Below are 20,858 nucleotides of genomic sequence, written 5' to 3'. Positions count from 1 at the left end.
AAGCTCCCCTCCACTAACTGTATTGTATCACTCACTGTGACAGTTAGCTCCCATTTCTATGGAGAATATAGAGAATCAGAATGAAAATCAGGTTTAATATCAGTTAAAATCAGTGAAATGTGAAATTTGCCATTTTTGTGGCAGTAAAACAGTGCAAGACATTAAAAAGACTATGAATTACAATAAGAAATATATATGTGTGTATATATATAAAATGATATATTATGATGTGTTTCTGGTTTTTGGTCACACCTTTTTTATTGCTATTTTGTGGAATTTTCTTCAGGACAGCCTGCAGATATTGAACAACACTTTGAATTTTTAATTAAATAAGAAGCACAGAAAAAGAGTCAAACAAAGATAGCAAGGCAGTGTTCGTGGGTTCATTGTCCATTCAGAAATCTGATAGCGGAGGGGAGAAGCTGTCCCTAAAACAGTGAGTGTGTGGCTTCAGGCTGCTGTACCTTCTCCCTGATGGTAGCGATGAGAGAGGGTATGTCCTTCATGACGAATGCCACCCTTTTGAAGAATTATCAAAAATTCGGAAAGAAAAGGAGTGTCATGCAAAGGAAAGTTCTGACACGCATCCAGCTATCAGACTCACTCATAATGTCAAACCAGTGTGACATTTTGGTGTAATACTGGAGGATTGTTATACTGCTGCTGTCATACTTTGTCGGTGACTATACAATATTTCATTAGAAACTTTGGTGTGTCACCAAATTTTCTAACAAATTTTCTACAGTTGTACCACGAAGAGCATTCTAACTGGTTGCATCTCCATCTGGTACTCCACAGGATTGGGAGAAACAGCAGAGGGCCGTAAACTCAGCCGGCCCCATTGTGGGCACTAGCCTCTCCAGCATCAAGGATATCTTCAAAGGCTGATGCTTCAAAAGGGTCACATCCATCATTGAGGACTTACCCTCTTCTCTTTATGATCATCAGGGAGGAGGTACAGGAGCCTGAAGAACATGAACAGCTTTTTCCCCACCACCATCAGATTTCTGAATGGTCCATCAGCCCATTGTGCGGGCACGTGGCACGTGGCCAAACATTGGACTAGCTACCTGAAGATCGTGAGTCCGAGCCCCAGCTGAGGGAACGTGTTGTGTCCTTGAGCAAGGCACTTAACCACACATTGCTCTGCGACGACACTGGTGCCAAGCTGTATGGGTCCTAATGCCCTTCCCTTGGACAACATTGGTGTCGTGGAGAGGGGAGACTTGCAGCATGGGCAACTGCCGGTCTTCCATACAACCTTTCCCAGGCCTGCGCCCTGGAGAGTGAAGACTTTCCAGGCGCAGATCCATGGTCTCGCAAGACTAACGGATGCCTTTACTTTACTATCAGCCCATGAACACTACTTCACTTTTTGCTCTCCCTTTGCACTACTTACTTTTTTTAAAATATATTTCTTATTGTAACTTAGCATTTTTATTTGCATTGCACTGTACTGCCGCCATAAAACAACAAATGTCACGACATACGTCACTGATAATAAATCTAATTCTGATTTTGATTCTGTTAGCTCACGTTTATACAATTATAAAGTGTCTGTGCGAGGAGTGGTGCCCCTCAAAGGCTTCCAATCTGCGCCCTGTAAGGCATGAAAATGCCCGACGCAGGCCTCTCATGGTCTGAGTCGATGTTCCCCTCCCCTCATACAATTAGGAAAAATATAGAAAGAAAAGGACTGCAATGTACCTTAAAGGTCTGACGCACAAAGATAATGATAATGATTAAGTTTAGGTTTATTAGTCCCTTAGGCAGTACTGTATAAAAGCTTCGGGCACATATATATAGCTAGGATACTTAAGACTTTTGAACAGTACTGTATTTGTCAAGGTGGTGCAGACAGCAAACTGTGTTGGGAATGGCAAGGGTGGAGTGCCACGGGTGGGGTGTGGGATTGATAGCAGAGAAGGAGTGCCAGGAACGGCGGGGGCGCAGGGGTGTGTCGCGGGAGCAGAGACACCCAGCCCCGAGAAACCAGGCAAGGCCATTTGATTCCAAACAATTGGTTTATTAATCATTACAGAGTGTCTCCATGGTGCTTCCTGTTTCTTCCCCTCTCCCTTCCCCTTTTCCCCACCACGATTCCCCTCTCCCTGCCTCCTTCCCACTCTCAGTCCATAATAGAGACCCGTATCAGAATCAGGTTTATCATCACTCACATACGTCATGAAATTTGGAAATTTGCTTTTGTTTGTGGCAGCAGTACAGTGCAATTCATAAAATTACTACAGTACTGTTCCAAAGTCTTGGGCACCCTAGCTATATATATATATATGTATAGTTTGTGTGTGTATATATATATATATATATATATAAAAAAACTGTTGCCTAGTACTGTACATTGAAACGTACAGCGGAGTGCAATTAACAACCAAAACAATCCAAGAGTTGTGCTGGGGGCAGCCTGCAAGTGTCGCCGCACTTCCGGCGCCATCATAACCCACGTCTCACTAACCTTAATCGTACATTTCTTTTTGGAATGCGGGAGGAAACTGAAGCCCCTGCAGGAAACCTATGCGGTCATGGGGCGAGCGTACAAGCTCCTTACGGACAGCAGCGGGATTTGAATGCTGATCGGTGGTCGCCGGTGCTGTGAAGTGTTGCCACCGTGCTGCCCTCTCACCCACGCCCGACATCTTGGTGTCATGTTGGGGGAGTGTTGTACCACTGCAGTCAGCCTGCCAGTAAAATGGTGAACTGAGTGCGTGACCAGTCACTAACGTGAGGAACTGAGACCGAGGCTTGGGCCTACTCCAGGCTGCTCCGGGGATTCGGATCTAAGGGCTCAATTTGCCGAGCTGGAAACACCCGATTTTGTGCTAGAAAACTGAAAAAGAGAAGAGGATGGACACAGTTGATTTTACTCACCGCTGCATACAGTCGACCTTTGTTATTCATTGCAATGAAGGCATGGGTCTTCATACCATACAAACTGACCACTCCCAGCTCTACCGTAGAAATCATTAAAAGACCTAAAGGGAAAAGAAATAAGAATCATAAATGTCATTAGACCATAAGAGATAGGAGCAGAATTAGGCCATTTGGCCCATCAATTTTGTTCTGCCATTTCATCATGGCTGATCCATTTTCCCTCTTAGCCCCAATTTCCAGCCTTCTTCCCGTAACCCTTCATACCCCTCAATCAAGAATCTGTCAACCTCTGCCATAAATATACATAAAGACTTTCCTCCACTGATTCCTCACTCTCTGGCTAAAGAAATTCCTCCACATCTCCAGTCTAAAAGGATGACCCTCTATTCTGAGGCTGTGTCTTCTGGTCTCAGACTCTCCCACCGTAGGAAACATCCTCTCCACATCCACTCTATCAAGGGCTTGTAACATTCTATAATTATTCCTACCAATATAAATGTCATTTTGAAAATAAATACTGTAATCTTTCAGAGGCACGTCACTTCTAGAACCTTCTACCTGGAATTCAAAAGAAAGCAAACCCTAGTGGTTCATAAACACAAGATATCACAGAGAGAACATGCAAACTCCACAAAGTCAGCACCAGAGGTCAGGATCAAACCCTGGTTACTGGAATATCGAGGTAGAAGGACCATATCACCATGAGACATAGGGCCAGGATCTGGATGCTTGAGTCTGCTCCACCATTCAATCGTGGCTGATTTATTTTCTCTTTCAACCTCATTCTTCTGCCTTCTCCCTGCAACCTTAGCGTGCTTGCTGATCAAGAACCTATCAACTCCCACTTTAAATATAGATAGATAGATACTTTATTGATCCCAAAGGAAATTATAGTGTCACAGTAGCATTACAATTGCATAGATATACAAATATTAGAAGAGAAGTAAGAAGGATTGAAAAAAAAAAGCTATTTAAAGTAGTCTAATAGGAGGAGTTCATTGCTTTCCCAGCTGTAGGTTGACTCGTTATAGAGCCTAATGGCCGAGGGTAAGAATGACCTTCTATGGCGCTCTTTGGAGCAGTGCAGTTGTCTTAGTCTATTATTAAAATTGCTCCTCTGTTCAGCCAAGTTGGTAAGCATAAAGGAGTTGGGGGCTTGCTGTTCTGGTTAACAATGGATGGTGTAATCCTGGTCATATTACGATCGAGGAACGTGTTTGTAGACCGGATATTGAACTTTTTGCTGTTGGACTCCGGCCATATTCCACCGAGATACAACACTGGGCGTCATGGGAGGTTGTTCCTGCCTGTGGCCATCGAACTTTGCAGCTCCTCCCGTGGAGGGTCAGACACCCTGAGCCAATAGGCTGGTCCTGGACTTATTTCCATCTGGCATAGTTTGCCTATTGGTGTTTGATTGCTTGTGGTTTTTGTATTGCTATATTTATGCTATATGGTTGGTGCAGCTGTAACAAAACCCAATTTCCCTCGGGATCAATAAAGTATATCTATCTATGCAGAGAGTGAGAAATGTCTAGAATTGCCAGGATTTTCCACTGGGTCCTTTGTTCTACCACAGCTTCCAGTGGGTCCATAATGACTCCTATAACAGAGCCAGCCTTTCTCATCAGTTTATTGAACCTGTTGATATCGCCCGTGTTGATGCACCACCACATGTAAGATTGTACTGGCAACAACAGACAGGTAGAACATGTGAAGGAGAGGCCTGCACCCTCCAAAGGACTTCAGTCTCCTCAGGAAGTAGTGACGACTCTGGCTCTTCTTGTACGCAGGCTCTGTGTTGGTGCTCCACTCAAATCTGTCATCTAGGTGCACGCCCTGGCACCTGTAGGTCCTCACCACATCCACGTCCTCGCCATCGATAGTAACCTGAAGCTGTCCAGGTTTAGTCTGCCTAAAGTCTATCACCATCTCCTTTGTCTTACTGATGTTGAGCTGCAGATGATTCAACTTGCACCATTTGACAAAGTCCTCCACCAGGGCCCTGTATTCATCCCCCCCCCCCCCACCCCATACACAATGACTTGGCCTCCACATCCATTTGCGGCAATGAATTCCACTTGAGATAAGGGGCCCAAAACTGCTCACAATACTCCAAATGAGTTCTGACCTATGCCTTATAAAACCTCAGAATGATTAGATTAGATTATGAGGACACTCAGTCCCCGTTTATTGTCATTTAGAAATGCATGCATTAAGAAATGATACAATGTTCCTCCAGAGTGATATCACAAAAAAAGGACAAACCAAAGACTAACACTGACAAGACCACATAATTATAACAGATAGTTACAGCAGTGCAAAGCAATACCATAATTTGATAAAGAGCAGACCATGGACATGGTAAAAAAAAAGTCTCAAAGTTCCGATCGACTCCCGATAGTCCCGATAGCAGGCGGCAAAAGGGAGAATCTCTCCCTGCCATAAATCTCCAGGCGCCGACAACTGCCGATGTATTGGAAGCATCTGACTGCAGCCGACTCTCAGTCTGTCTAAAAACTTCGAGCCTCCGACCAGCCCTCCGATACAGCCTCCCGAGCACCATCCTCTGCCTAGCGCCTTAAACCCGCCCCGGCCGCCGAGCAACAAGCAAAGCTGAGGACTCGGGGCCTTCTGCTCCGGAGATTCTGGATCACACAGTAGCAGCGGCAGCAAAAAAGGCATTTCAGAAATTTCTCCAGATGTTCTTCCGTGCTCTCACGTCTGCCTCCATCAAATCAGGATTGTGCACGGTACCCTACTTGACAGATAACAGATATCATTCACCGGAGCGGCTGCTGTGCGGTGTCGCACCGCCATCATCTCCTCCTCAGGAGAATGACATCCTTGCTGTTATATATTCTAGACCTATTGAATGCTAACATTGCATTCAAGTTCCTTACCACTGACACAACCTGCAAATTAACCGTTAGGGAGTTATGCACCTCTGATTTCTGAATTCGGTCCCCATTTAGATAATAGTCTACACTTTTATTCCATCTAGCAAAGTGCGTGACCATACACTTCCCTACACTGTGTTCCATCTGCCACTTCTTTGCCCATTCGAATCTGTAAAATGCTTAAATCTCTGGACCCTGGACTCAAGACTTAACTACTGTGCTGCACATGGTTTCAAGCTATAAGACTGAACTAGTGAGTGTGCGCTATGCTCAGTCTCACAATTCAATCAGGCAGGATTAACTCTCCATATATGGACAAGTATTGCCCTCACAATACCTGCACAAGTAACTACTGCTACACCTCCCACTTATTCATGCTGGCCAATGGCACCACAGTTTCCAGGTTTGCTGACCCTGGTAACTCCAGCATGCAGGTTATGCATGGCTGTAATTGACCATTACTCAAGAAGAAGTTAAAAATTACATCCATTGTAACTTTCCCATAACACAGATTTCCTGTTGACTGATCCGTTTATTTTACTGAAATAAAATTTATTATTTTACTGAAATCCGTTTGCCATTTTGTATTTCAGGTCTACAGAAATCAATCAAGGTTGACGAGGGCTCCCCAGCAACATCAGCCTTCCAGATGGAAACAGTACTTGGTAAAAAGGATCAAATCCCACCCACAGAGTGGTGAACACAGCACGTTCAGAAATATTCAAAAGCTTTTCACCTCAGCTTCACGACCTATGGACTTACTTTCAAAGACTATACAACTCATGTTTTCAGTATTATTTATCTACCTATCTGTCTATTTCTTATGCAGTTCGTCTTCTTTTGCTCATTGGTTGTTTGTCTGTCTTTGTGATAGTTTTTCATTGATTATATTGTGTTTTTGTTTTAAAAGTTCAAAGTTCAAAGTAAATTTATTATCAAAGTACATATATGTTGCCATATACAACCCCGAGATTCATTTTCCTGTGGGCATACTCAATAAGTCTATAGAATAATAACCATAATAGAATCAATGAAAGACTGCCTAACTTGGGTGTTCAACTATGAATGCCTGCAAGATAATAAATCTTATGATACTATATGGTGATAATAAATTAACTTTGAACTTTGAACTGGTATGGTTACTTGCAGTGGTATTATGAAATAATGTAAACTCTGACTAAGCAGAGGATCTGGTGTACTTTTGGTGGAATTAGTATTATTCAAATAGATAAAAAGATAAAAAGTTGGCAGAACTTTAACCAAGATTAAAGCAGTGTGTCACACATTGAGATGATTCACACTGCACAATCATTAATCCCTAAGCACTGGTATATTATGTTCCAAAACTGCTAGCTTCTGTTACAAGCCTTCCAGTGTTGTCAACTTTCACTAATCAAAACTCTACTGATCATCGGCAGAAGTAGCTCAGACATTGTTAGAGGAAAGGATCGCCAGACTGGGTAATAATCTGTCGCAACATTGTGTTCCATACAAGTAAACACAGGAGATTCTGCAGATATTGGAAATCCAGAGTAACACACACAACGTGCTGTAGGAACTCAGCAGGTCAGGCAACATCTGAAGAAATAAGGAGTCCAAGTTTTGGGCTGAGACCCTTTAGAAGCAATAAAAGTATACTATTTTTTTTGAAATTACTAACTATTTTAAAGATGCTTTCTGATCAATAAACCATTGTTGAAACATGACATTGCTATTTAGATAATAGTTAGATAACATAGAATTAGAGGTCATAGGTTAAGAGTGAAAGGTGAAACACACTCAGTGGCCACGTTACTTAATGACTGTACAATCATGATCTTCGACTGCTGTAGCCCATCTGTTGCGTATTTAATGTTTAAATAATATTTGAGTAATCTTGTATATATATTGGCTGATTAACTATTCTTGTTTGTTTAAATAATTCATTTTGAGTTATATGTATAAATACACGAATAGCATATGTCATGACGCTACCGCGTGATACATCCCTGCCTTAGTTAAAGTAAACACAAAGTCAGACCTGCACTCCCAGACTCCCATGTCTTCCTTTGAATCAGTTTAAGGTTTCGACGATGCAAAACATAACACTACCCACTTCAAGGTTCGATGTTTTGTGCTTCACAAATGCTCTGCTGTTGTAACTCTTGGTTATTTGAGTTACTGTCATCTTCCTGTCAGGTTGAATCAGTCTGGCCATTAACCTCTAACCTCTCTCATTAACAAGGTGTTTTTGCCCACAGAACTGCCGCTCACTGGACTTATTTTTTTTGTTTGTTACACCATTCTCTGTAAACTGGAGACTGTTCTGTGTGAAAATCCCAGGAGATTAGCAGTTTCTGAGATACTCAAACCACCCCCTCTGGCACCAACCACGTTCAAAGTCACTTATATCATATTTCGTCCCCATTCTAATGTTTGGTCTGAACGACAAGTGAACCTCTTGACCACATCTGCGTGTTTTTGTGTTTTGAGTTGCTGCCAAGTGATTGGCTGATTAGATATTTGCATTACCCGAGCAAAAAAAACCTAATGAAGTGGTCACTAAGTGTACTTAATGGGAACCCAAGGGGAAACTTCTTCACTCCGAGGTTGGTGCGAGCGTGGAACAAGATGCCAATGGAAGTCACGGTTGCATGATTGATTTCACCATTTAAGAGAACTTTGGATAAGCACATGGATTGGAAGGGTATAGAAGACAATGGTCCAGGTACGGGTCAATGGGACTAGGTAGAATAACAGTTCAGCATGGATTAGATGGGCCAAAGGGCCAGTTTCTGTGTTGTGGTGTTCTATGACTCTATGACTGCATTTCTACAAATAAAATTAAAATTAAAATTTGGGAAAATATCATCCTGACACCTACAGAAAACAGACATCAGAAGTGACCTCCAGACTAGGGGATTAGCCAAGAGACAGGCTACCTCTTTTAGACTAAGTAAGGCTACCTCATTCATTCATTAATGGATATGGCTAACTCACATCACTAGAGGTCATTATAAACACAAGAGATTCTGCAGGCACTGGAGATCTTGAGCACCACACACAAAATGCTGGATGAACTCAGCATGTCAGGCAGATTCAATGGAGGGAAATGAACAGTTGACACTTGGGCTGAGACCCTTCAATAGGACTTCAGCAGGAGTCCCAATGAAGGGTCTGGGCCTGGAACGTCGACATTTCATTTCCCTCCATAGTTGCTGTCTGCCCGTTGAGTTCCTCAAGCACTTTGTGTGCGTTACTGCAGGCAACTTGTTTGATACTGTGAACAGGGGAACCCAGAGTAATATGCTAGTTGGATGCAAACTTCTCTTAAACGCTGAACTCGAACCCACATCCAGCATTTCTGCTGGCAGTTCATTCCACATTCTCACTAACCTCCGAATGAAGAAGTTCCCCGTCATGTTCCCCTTAAACATTTCACCTTTCACCCTTAACTCATGAACTTTAGTTTTAGTTCCACCCAATCTCAACGCTTGCATTTACCCTATCAATACCCCTCATAATTTTGTGTACCTCTGTCAAATCTTCCCTCATTCTCCTGCTCTCCAGGGAATAAAGTTCTAACCTATTCAACTTTTTCCTATAACTCCTTGAGTGAAAGTTCCAGCATTTTACATTTACAAGTCATGTGCCTCCCTCATGCATGGCTGACAATGCCATAGACCACTTCCTGGAAAGCAGGGGTTCCCAACCTACTTTTATGCCATGGACCCCTATCATTAACCGAGGGGTCTGTGGACCCCAGCTGAGGAACCCTTGCTGTGAGGAGTCGGATCTGTCCAAGAGAATTGTTGTAGCCCCACAGAAAGGTCTGACATGAGGAGTATAGCTTTATTTAATTTTGCTTGTTTTGTGTACTTTCTACCATAGCATCCCAATGTTATCAAAGTTTCCATGGTCTCCCTGTAACTAAAGGGATTGTCCTGCTAGGTTGGATTCAGGAACACACATAGTACTCCTATCCATCTAACTTGGAACAAGCATCAACTAAAACTCGATCAAGCAGGCATCGAGAACATCTGCCGAGGGTTGAAAACTCAGCCAGCTCCATCGTGGGCACTAGCCTGCCTACCATCAAGAATATCTTTCAAAACATGATGCATCAAGAAGGCAGCGTCCACCATTGAGGTCTGTCACCACCAAGAACATGCCCTCTTCTCATTACTACCATCAGGGAGAGGTATAGGACCTGAAGATGCACACTTAATGTTTTAGGAACAGCTTCTTCTCCACTGCTATCAGATTTCCGAAACGTCCAGGAACACTACCTCACTATTTTTTATAATTTATTTTTTATATTTCATTCTGTAAGTATTACAGTGTACTGCTACCCCAAAACAACACATTTCATGACATACGTGAGTGTCGATAAACCTGATTCTGATTCTGATGTTCAAAGGAGATAAAACCTTGATGCCTGCTGTCGCCAATGTCCCCATGAACAAGGAGGAAAGATCAGAGCCACGTTCTTCCCAGGTCCAGATTCACTCCTTATCTCACCACAGGATCTGCTTCCTTCCATGTCTTGCAGCTCCCAACATTCCCCAGCAGGAGTACACAAATGGAAACTTTGATGGTCTTTATGCTCCGTGTGAGGCTCCCCAGAACACAGAGTGAACCGTTTAGCACTGCGATGGGAGAAGGCATGATAGGGAACCTCCAGAGATAAAGATTAGCTTTATTTGTCACATATTTATAAAAATAAACAGAGAAATGTATCATTTTGCATTAAGGATGTGCTGGGCACAGCCTGCAAGTGTTTCCACCAACATATCATGCCCGTAACCTGCACGTCTTTGGCTGTGGGAGGAAACCAGAGCACCTGGAGTAAACCCAAGCAGATATGGGGAGAATGTGCAAACTCCTTACAGACAGCAGTGGGAATTGAACCCCAATCTTACAGTTGGCATGTCTCCCCATGGGATAGACTCCATGGGACACGTCGGTCTCTTATCGCGTTGGAAGGAAATATGGAGATGAGGAGAAACTCTTCTTGCCTGCACATTGCCGGATTTTAGAATCCTCTCCTGCAGTTGTGAAAGTCCAATCATTGAGAGTAATAAAGGAAAGATAGAGATGGCTTCTTGCGATACACTCTGAATGAGCCAGGGCCAAGTACGTGGATAAGGTAGATGATTTATTTTATTTTTATGGTTGTTTTTGTATTTATTTTTGCACTACTTTAATTTAGCTAATATATATATATATAAGTAATTCACATTTTTTCCATCATTATGTATTGCATTGTACTGCTGCTGCAAAGTTAACAAATTTCACAACATATGCTGGTGATATTAAACCTGATTCCGATGAATTGAATAGTGGACCTGTCTCATGGGGTCATGTAGCCAGCTCCATGCTTCCACCCCAACTTCTTTCAAAAGACAAAGGTTAGCTTTATTTGTCGCATAAAGATCGAAACATCCGAACATAGGGTGAAATGAGTCATCTGTGTCAAATCAAATCAGCGCAGATTGGGCCAGGCAGCCCGCAAGAATCACCACACTTTTGGTGCAAACATAGCATGTGCACAGCTCACGAACACTAACCTGTATGTCTTTTGGAACGTTGGGGGGGAAATTGGAGTACTCGTAGGGAATTCAAGTGGTCATGGGGAGAACATATCGGCTCCTGATAGACAGCAGAGAGAATTGAACCCCAATCTTCGCAGTTGTCGCTGTAAAGTGATTGCGTGCACCACTACGCTACGTGCCGCCCTCTGCCCTCCATAATCGACTTGTCCCTTTCACAACATTGGTGTTTTGTTCCACATTCTAACAGATCCCCACTCACACCATCTCTGAGTGAAGACGTTTCTCCTGAATTTCTCATTGGATTTACTGTGCCTATCTCATATTCTTGGCCTTTGCTTTTTGGATGTCTAAAAGCAATCACAACTCCTCTATGACCATTCTAATGAAGTTCCTTCATAAGGTAAAAGGCCCCCAATAGCTTACTTCCTGGGTCTTTGCTTGCAACAAAGAAGTTACCCAACTTTGTTGCACCAACATGGGCAGAGCTGGATAGTCAAAGATTCAGTAGGATAGAGATCAGTTGTACACCAGCATCGAGAAATTGAAGGTGCATTTTAATCTGGGCAACTGTGAGCTGCTGCATTTGGGACGTCAAAAGAAAGTATACAGTAAATGGCAGCACTCCTAGAAGAATTGATATGCAAAGGTTATCATGGGATATGAATGCATAGTTCCCTCAAAGAGACAGTACAGTTGGAAAGCTCGCCCCACCATTGAGCACATCTACAAGGAGAGCTGCCACAAAAAAGAACAGCATCCATCAACAGGATTCCCACCATCCAGCCCATACTCCCTTCTCATTGTTGCCATGGGATGGAGGTACAGGAACCTTCGGTCCCATACCACCCCAGGTTCAGGAACAGTTATTACCCCTCTGGACCATCAGGCTCTTGAACCGTCATGGATAACTTCATTCCCCTTAACTCTGAACTGGTTCCACAACCTACAGACTCACTTTCAAGGACTCTACAACTCACGTGCTCAATATTATTTTTGTATTTGCACAGTTTGTCTTCTTTAGCACATTGGCTGTTTGTCGGTCTTTGTGTGTAGTTTTTCATTGATTTTATTGTATTTCTTTGTATCTACTGTGAATTCCCACAAGATAATGAGTCTCGAGGTAGTATATGCTGACATATAGGTTGTCCATCATATCCAACTCTCTGACAGTCAGATTTGCGCAGTTCTGTTGTGTGTTCATATGACATATAGGTATTTTGATAATAAATTCACCTTGAACTTTTGAAGTGGTAAAGGTGTATGGAACTCTTGCTTTCATCAGTCAGGGCAATGAGTATAAAACTTTGGTTAGTCCACACTTGGTTAGGCCGCCTCGGTATTGTGTGCAGTTCTGGTGACCGCGTTACAGGAAGGATGTGGAGGCTTTGGGGAGAGTACAGGTGAGGTTCACTGAGATGTTGTCTGGAATGGAGAGTATTAGCTTGGAGGAGAGGTTGATTAAACTTGGAGTGAATAAACTTGGAGCATCGGAGCTTGAGGGGCGGTCAGATAAAAGCATACAAAGTTATGAGAGTTGTAGACAGGGTAGATAGTTAGAGTGGTTTTCCTACGGTGGAAATGGTTAAATACTAAAGGGAACGGGTTGAAAGTGAGAGGGGCAAGTTTAAAGGAGAAATACGACATGTGTTGGTTTTACACAGAGAGTGGTAGGTGCCTGGAATGTGCTTCTAGATCAGATAGAGGAAGCAGATCCAATAGGAACATTTAGACAAACACATAAACAGGCAGGTGTATGCAGACTATGTGCAGGCAGGTGGTAGTTTAATATGGTCAGTACCGGCATGATGGACTGAACAGCCTGCTCCTGTGCTGTTCTCTGTTCAATACTCTAACTTAAGTGGTGATGGTGGGTGTGTGGAATGCACTGCCAGCGACGCTGGTAGCGGCGGATACAATAGGGTCTTGTAAGAGACTCTTAGATAAGTACATGGAGCTTAGAAAAGTAGAGGGCTATGCGGTAGGGAAATTCTAGGCAGTTTCTAGAGTAGGTTACATGGTCTGCACAACATTGTGGGCCGAAGGGCCTGTAATGTGCTGTAGATTTCTATGTTTCCATGTTTCTATGTCTATGTTTTTTTTTTAATAACAGAGAATTGCAGAAATTAATCTGTCAGACTGGGACTATGAAGACAGATTAAAAAAGCAAGCGGGAAAACATTAAGTAATTCAATTAAATAAATGTGCAAGATGGAATTAATATGTGGGCGAGAAAGAGAGAAGCAGAAAGGAAGTTACTTACCTTGAGAATAATGTAACGTGAGTTGCTGAAGTAACCTATACAATTTTTAATCCAGTGGATGTTAAAATCAGTCTCATCTTTCCCGCAATCATGTGCTTTGAATCAGAAGGTTATTCATTCAATCTGTTTATCCCACAGGAACTTAAGATAGGAATATTGTTGAGGTAATAGTCAGAATGTATTAATAGTGCCGTCTTTACCTTGTATCTTTGGTTATTTCAACAACCTTGCCTAGGAAACTCTGAGTTAAACATCAGTGATGAAAACGATATTCCAGTAAAATTTGTAATTTAATGAATAAATTGCTATAACAAAGTATTATTTGTGTAAGGATATGGCACCTCACAGAGTCTCCAAAACAATAATGCCATATTCATTCATTAGCGAACATAAGACCATAAGATATAGGAGCAGAATTAGGCCATTCAGCCCATCAAGTCTGCTCTGATATTCCATCATGCAGATTAATAATCCCTTTCAACTCCATTTGGCTGACTCCTCCTCATAACCTTTGATGCCCTGACATATCAAGAACCTACCAATCTCTGCTTTATTTATAATTCTGTGTTTGGATGGTGGTTTGGAACAGGGAATATCAGATTAGCTATCACCATTACTCTAAACACAATCCACCATCGTTGGTACTGAGAACGGTCATAATCAAAGTAAATTTATTATCAAAGAAGATATATGTCAGCATGGAGATTCTTTTTCTTGCAGGCAATAGAAATTATGAATAATTATACATAAATAATTTGGCAGGGCACTGTGGCATAGTGTTTAGTTCAACACTTTACAGTCCAGTGACCGGCGTTCGATTCCTGCTGCTATCTGTAAAGATGTTCTCATGTGACCGCGTGGGTTTCCTCTGGGTGCTCCAGTTTCCTCCCACAGTCCAAAGACGTACTGGTTGGTCGGTTAATTGGTCATTGTGAATTGTCCCGTGATTAGGCCAGGGTTAAATCAGAAGATTGCTAGTCGGCATGGCTTGAAGGGCCTATTCTACACTGTATGCCAATAAATAAAAAAAGTCTGACAAACAATTAATCTGTAAAAGAAGGAAAACTGTGCAAATAATAAAAATAAATATTACTGAGAACATGAGCCCTTGACAGTGAGTCTATTGCTTCTGGAGTAGTTCAGTGAAGGGGGGGCATTACCGGAAGTTCAAGAAATCAGTGTTCATTTTATCAGGTTGGAGGTTCAATTTCTCGGACTTCTGGTCATGGCCCCTCCTTCACCATTCCCCATTCCCGTTTGGCTCTCTCACCTTATCTCCTTGCCTGCCCATCACCGCCCTCTGGTGCTCCCCCTGCTTTTCTTTCTTCCATGGCCTTCTGTCCTCTCCCATCAGATTCCCCCTTCTCCAGCCCTGTATCTCCTTTACCAATCAACTTCCTAACCCTTTACTTCACCAACACCCCCCTTCCAGTTTCACCTCTCAACCTTATGTTTCTTCCTCCCACCCCCTCCCCACCCACCTTACTCTGACTCCTCATCATTTTCACTTCATTCTTGATGAAGGGTCTCGGCCCGAAACGTTGACTGTTTACTCTTTTCCATAGATTCTGCCTGGCCTGCTGAGTTCCTCCGGCATTTTGTGTGTGTTACTCCAAAAATTATTATCCAACTAGCAGTGGTAAACTATCATTCACTGGAGGTACAGAATTGTAATTCCTTCCACCAAATTCTGAGATGCTACAAAGTGACTAATTTCACAACATATATCAGTGATTATGAAACTGAAGCAACACACACAAAATGCCGGAGGGACACAGCAAGGCAGGCAGCATCAGTGGAGGATGATAAAGACTTGACATTTCAGGGTGAGACCCACCATCAGGACTGAATCTGAATCCGACTCTGATTCTGAAATTACTCCAGTTGAAATTCTTGGTCTTAAGAGTGCATTGTAAAACTCATCACCACAAATTCAATCAATTTAATGGTATTATCAAAACACGCTAGCTACAAGGCAGGTGACCACATCTACAGAGTCACATACTTAGTCACAAGGCTTGAATAAACCTACAGCTTCAACATCCCAAGTGTTTTAATGAAATATATAAAGTATAGGCATTAGTTAAAGCTTATGCAATGGTACAATTATCCACTATTCCAATTAGCCTAAAACATACTGAAATCAAAGAACAGAAAGTGCTGCCAGGCATCATGCCTGTAATGTAATGCTAAGCCATCAAAGCAACAAATACATTAGTGGTAGAGCCCCTTAACAATTACCAAGACATTTGTGTGCCTATGACTCTATACGACTTAAGAGTTGCTTGCATAGCTACATGGATGGAAGGGATATGGATGACTTTGGCCCAGGTGCAGGTCGATGGAAATAGGCAGAATAATAGTTCATCACAGACCAGATGGGCCAAAGGGCCTATTTCTGTGCTGTAATGCCCAATGACTCTATGATGTGAAGAATGGGTTTGAGAGGAGCACAGAGAATAGCAACGTGCGTTGTGGCAGCTGCAGTGCATGGATTAGAATACAGGATCTGTAGAGAAAGAGGAGAAGATGGCGGTGCAACGCAGCGTGCGGGGCCACTCCGAAATGATGTCGTATTTGTTAAGTGGGGCCATGCACAATCCTGATTTGATGGAGACAGACGTGAGAAGCACAGAGGAACATCTGGAGAAACTTCTGAAATGTCTGCTTTGCTGCCACTGCTACTGTGCAATTGAGAATCTCTGGAGGGGAAGGCCCCAAATCCTCGGCTTTGCCTATTGCCTGTTGCCGGGGCTGGGGTCGAAGCACTCGGCAGAGATGGTGCTCGGTGCTCGGTGTCGGAGGGCTGGTCGGAGGCTCGAAGTTTTCGGACGGACTCAAGAGTCGGCTGTGGTCGGGTGTTTCCAGGATGCTGCATCGGCAAGTTTGCAGCGCTGGAGGTTCATGGCAGGAGAGAGTTTCTCTTCCTTCTACCGTCTGCGTGAGATGATGGGACTTTCGAGAGACTTTGAGACTTTACTTACTGTGCCTATGGTCTGTTCTTTATCAAACTACGGTATTGCTTTGCACTGTTGTAACTATATGTTATAATTATGTGGTTTTTGTCAGTTTTTTTTAGTCTTGGTTTGTCTTGTGTTTCTGTGATATCATTCTGGAGGAACATTGTATCATTTCTTAATGCATGCATTACTAAATGACAATAAAAGAGGACTGTGTGTCCTCATAATCTAATCTAATTTGAACAGGGTGACTGCGGGGCAAGGATATTTCCACTGAGGTATATTCAACACCAGTGAAATCAACCCAGAGTTTCCCTTTTCTCTTCAGCTCGATTAGAGGAGCTTCCTTCAAAGTCAAATTAAATTTACTATCAAAGTAAGTATATGTTAACATGTCCTACCTTGAGATACATTCTCATGCAGGCATTTAAAGGCAATAGAATTTCTGAAAATCTATATATAAACAAAGACTGACAACTAATGTGTAAAAGAAGAAAAAAATACGCAAATATTAAAAATAAATAAATAAATATGACTGAGAATATGAGTTGTAGAATCCTTGACAACGAGTCTGTAGGTTGAGGGACCCGTTCAGAGTTGAGGCAAGTGAAGTTATCCACGCTGGTTCAGGATCTTGATGGTTGGAGGGTAATAACTGTTCCTGAACCTGGTGGTGTAGGCCCTGAAGCTCCTGGGCCTCCTGCTTGATGGTGGTTATAAGAAGTACAGGAGCCTTGGGTCCCACACTACTGGATTCAGGAACAATTATTAATTTACAACCATTAGGCTCCTGAACTGGATTATGAAAGCCAACTCTAGTCCAGGTAGTGGTCACTAATAATTGTTCAATCATTCACTGTAATGAATTTTAACAAGTTTGGGTACAAAGCTGCGAGAGAAAGTGTTGCCTCATAGAAACTCTGTGCTGCCTCATAGAAACAATTCTCTCTCGGATCATGGACATCACTGGTAAGATTTCAGGGTCGTACTTACCAATACCAGCTCTTTATTTCACAGAAACATAGAAACATAGAAATCTACAGCACATTACAGGCCCTTCAGCCCACATGTAACCTACTCAGGAACTACCTAGAATTTCCCTCTATTTTTCTAAGCTCCATATACCTATCTAAGAGTCTTTTAAAATGCCCTATTATATCCGCCTCTACCACCTTTGCTGGCATTGCATTCTATGCACCCACCACTGTCTGTGTGAAAACTTACCCCTGACATTCCCCTTGTACCTACTTCCAAGCACCTTAAAACTATGCCCCCTCGTGATAGCCATTTCAGCCCTGGGAAAAAGCCTCTGGCTGTCCACACGGTCAATGCCTCTCATCATCTTATACATCTCTATCAGGTCACCTCTCATCAGGTCACTCCAAGGAGAAAAGGTCAAGTTCACTCAACCTATTCTCATAAGGCATGCTCTCCAATCCAGGCAACATCCTTGTAAATCTCCTCTGCACTCGCTCTATAGTATCCACATCCTTCCTTTAATGAGGTGACCAGAACACATTACTCCAAGTGGGGTCTAACTAAGGTCTTATATAGTTGTAACATTACCTCATGGATCTTGAACTCAATTCCGTGGTTGATGAAAGCCAACACACTATTTCCTGATGTTTTAATGAGCCCCACCTGCTGAAACTGGCTTATTCTCTGCCTTATTGATCCAGTCCTCTGGTACAGCAACCCAGAGATGCTGAGTACTGGGTGTCAACAAGGCCGAGTTGGGTCAGCAGTTCTGGGCCTCTTATCTAAGAAAAGATCTAAGGAAAGGGTCCAGAGGAAGTTCACGAGAATGATCCTGGGAATGAAACGGTTAAGGTATGAGGAGCATTTGAAGGCTTAGGGCCTGTACTCACTGGAGTTTTGAAGAATGATAGTGGATCTCATTGGAAATAGAGTAGATGAGAACTTCATTGTCATTACTCAAGACAACAAGATTACCGTGCCTCTCCAATCCGAGCAAAACAGATATTTACAATGCATGTGGAACGACTTAATTTCTTAAAAATCCCATATTTACATTCAATAAATGACATCAAGGATGCATAACACTCAAAGGCCATTGGCAAGCCAGGCAAGCCTTATTCATTTGCACAACAAGCCTCAGGAAGAAGACGTTTTTCAGTCTAATTGTCTAAACCTATCGAATATTGAAATGCCCAGATAGAGTTGACATGGAGAGGATGTTTCCCATAGTGGAAGGGTCTAGGAATAAAGGGCACAGCCTCAGAACTGAAGAACATCTCTTTAGAACAGAGATGAAGAGGAATTACTTCAGCCAGAGAGTATTGAATCTGTGGAAGTCATTGCCACCTGTAAATGCGGAAGCCAAGTCGTTGGGTATATTTAAAGTGGTGGTTCATAGGCTCTTGATTAGAAAGGGCATCAAAGGTTATGGAGAAAAGGGAAGAGAATGGAGTTTAAGAGGGATAATAAATCGACCATGATAGAATGGCAGAGTGGACTTGATGGTCTGAATGGCCTAATTCTACTCTTATGTCTCATGGGTGTCCTCTTGTTCCTTAGCTACTGAAACTCCTCCTGATACAGAAGCACAGAAAAATATTCTAGGCTAATATTTTAATTCTGAGGGAGTGCCACGTGCTTGAAGAACTTTAGTCATGAGTGAGAGCTCAGAGAAAGGCACAGACTGTTTCCTGGTGGATATAAAAGACAAATCTATTTTGAAACAGGACAATAGAGTTATTTCCAAAGCACTGACCAACATTTAAAGTCATAGAATCATGCAGCACAGAGTACAGGCAATTCAGCCCTATCATGTTTGCCCAACAATGATTCCAATCTATTAATCCTATTTGCTCACTTTTAGCCCGTGTCTTCAAAACCTTGTCCATACATGTGGCTACCTTTTAAATGTTGAAAGTTCAAAGTCAGAAGTAAATTTATTTTCAAAGTATTTATACTATTTACTTGCAGGCATTTACAGTAGGACAAAGAAATACAAAATAAATGAAAAGCTATATACAAATACTGACAAACAGCCAATGTGCAAAAGAAGACAAACTACAAATACAAAAAAAAGTAAATAAGTAATATTGAGAACAAGAGTTGGGGAGTCCTTGAAAGAGAGTCCGTAAATCATGGATCCAGTTGTGGAATCTGTTCAATGTTGAGGTAAGTGAAGTGAACTGCACTGGTTCAGGAGCCTAATGGTTGAATAGTAATAACTGTTCCCGAATGTTGTTAATATACTGACCTCAAGCACTTCCTCAGGTAGCTCATTCCACATATTGACCACGCTCTGGTTGAAAAAGTTGTCCCCTGGGTTTTTAAAGATAAGGTCAGCTTTATTCATCATGGACACGTTGAAACATATAGTGAAATGTGCCTTTTGCATCAAATCAAATCAGCGCGGATTATGCTGGGCAACCTCCAAGCGTGGTGATGCCTCAGGTGCCAACATAGCAAGCCCACAACTCACAAACCCTAACTGTATGCCTTTGGAATGTGGAAAGAACCCAGAGGAGCCCACGAGGTCACAGGGGGAATGTACAAACTCCTTATAGACAACAGCGGGAATTGAACCCCAAGCTTACAGCTCGTGCTGTAAAGCATTACATTAAGCACCACGCTACCATGCCATCCTTTGTATCAAATCCTTTCTTCTTTCATCTTAAGTCTATGCCCTCTAATTCTTGATACCCTGAACATTATTTTCTCTTCTTCCTCTTCCCCCTCCGACTGAAAACGCAACAGCTTTGAAAGCAAGTACCATCAGAATCAAGGACAGCTTCTCTCCTACTGTTACCGTGAGATAAAACTACCGAGCAGATATGGGAGGATGAGCCCTTCACCTCACAATTACCTTTTCATGGCCTTGTGCCTTATTGTCTGTCTGCACTGCACGCTTTCTGTAAGCTTATTCTGCATTCAGTTGCTGCTTTCCCTGTTTTACCCCAATGTCCTGATGTGATGAAATGATCTACAAGTATGACATGCAAAACAAAGCTCCTCACTCTACCTTGGGACATATGATAATAAATCAACAACCAAGTATCAATAAACACTACTCAAAGATACTCTACCTGCCCTTCAACACTCCGTTGTTTGTGACAACTTGCTGTTTGTCAATTAGTTGTTGTTTCCTATGTTGCAGCAGGGATTCCTTTAGCTTCCTACACTCAGTGGCTACTTTATTAGGGACGGCTAATACACCTACTCGTTAATGCAAATATCTAATCAGCCAATCATGTGGCAGCAACTCAATGCGTAAAAGCATGCAGACATGATCAAGAGGTTCAGTTGTTGCTCAGACCAAACAACAGAATGGGGAAGGCATGTG

General features: G+C 42.5%; 1 protein-coding gene across 1 annotated transcript in view; it reads right to left on the bottom strand.

Moving 5' to 3' along the window:
- The window catches only part of LOC134355853 (fibroblast growth factor 4B-like), a 42,727-nt gene that overhangs the window by 324 nt on the left and 21,545 nt on the right, over window positions 1-20,858 (bottom strand). Inside the window, exon 3 of the mRNA XM_063066357.1 lies at window positions 2,887-2,990. Within this exon, the coding sequence (XP_062922427.1) occupies window positions 2,887-2,990 (104 nt within the window). The remainder of the gene's footprint in view (window positions 1-2,886; window positions 2,991-20,858) is intronic.

This window comes from Mobula hypostoma, chromosome 13 (assembly GCF_963921235.1).
Source record: "Mobula hypostoma chromosome 13, sMobHyp1.1, whole genome shotgun sequence".
NCBI classification, from domain to species: domain Eukaryota; kingdom Metazoa; phylum Chordata; class Chondrichthyes; order Myliobatiformes; family Myliobatidae; genus Mobula; species Mobula hypostoma.
The sequence above is the reverse complement of the archived record's forward strand: the minus strand, read 5'-3'. Positions and strand labels throughout refer to the sequence as shown.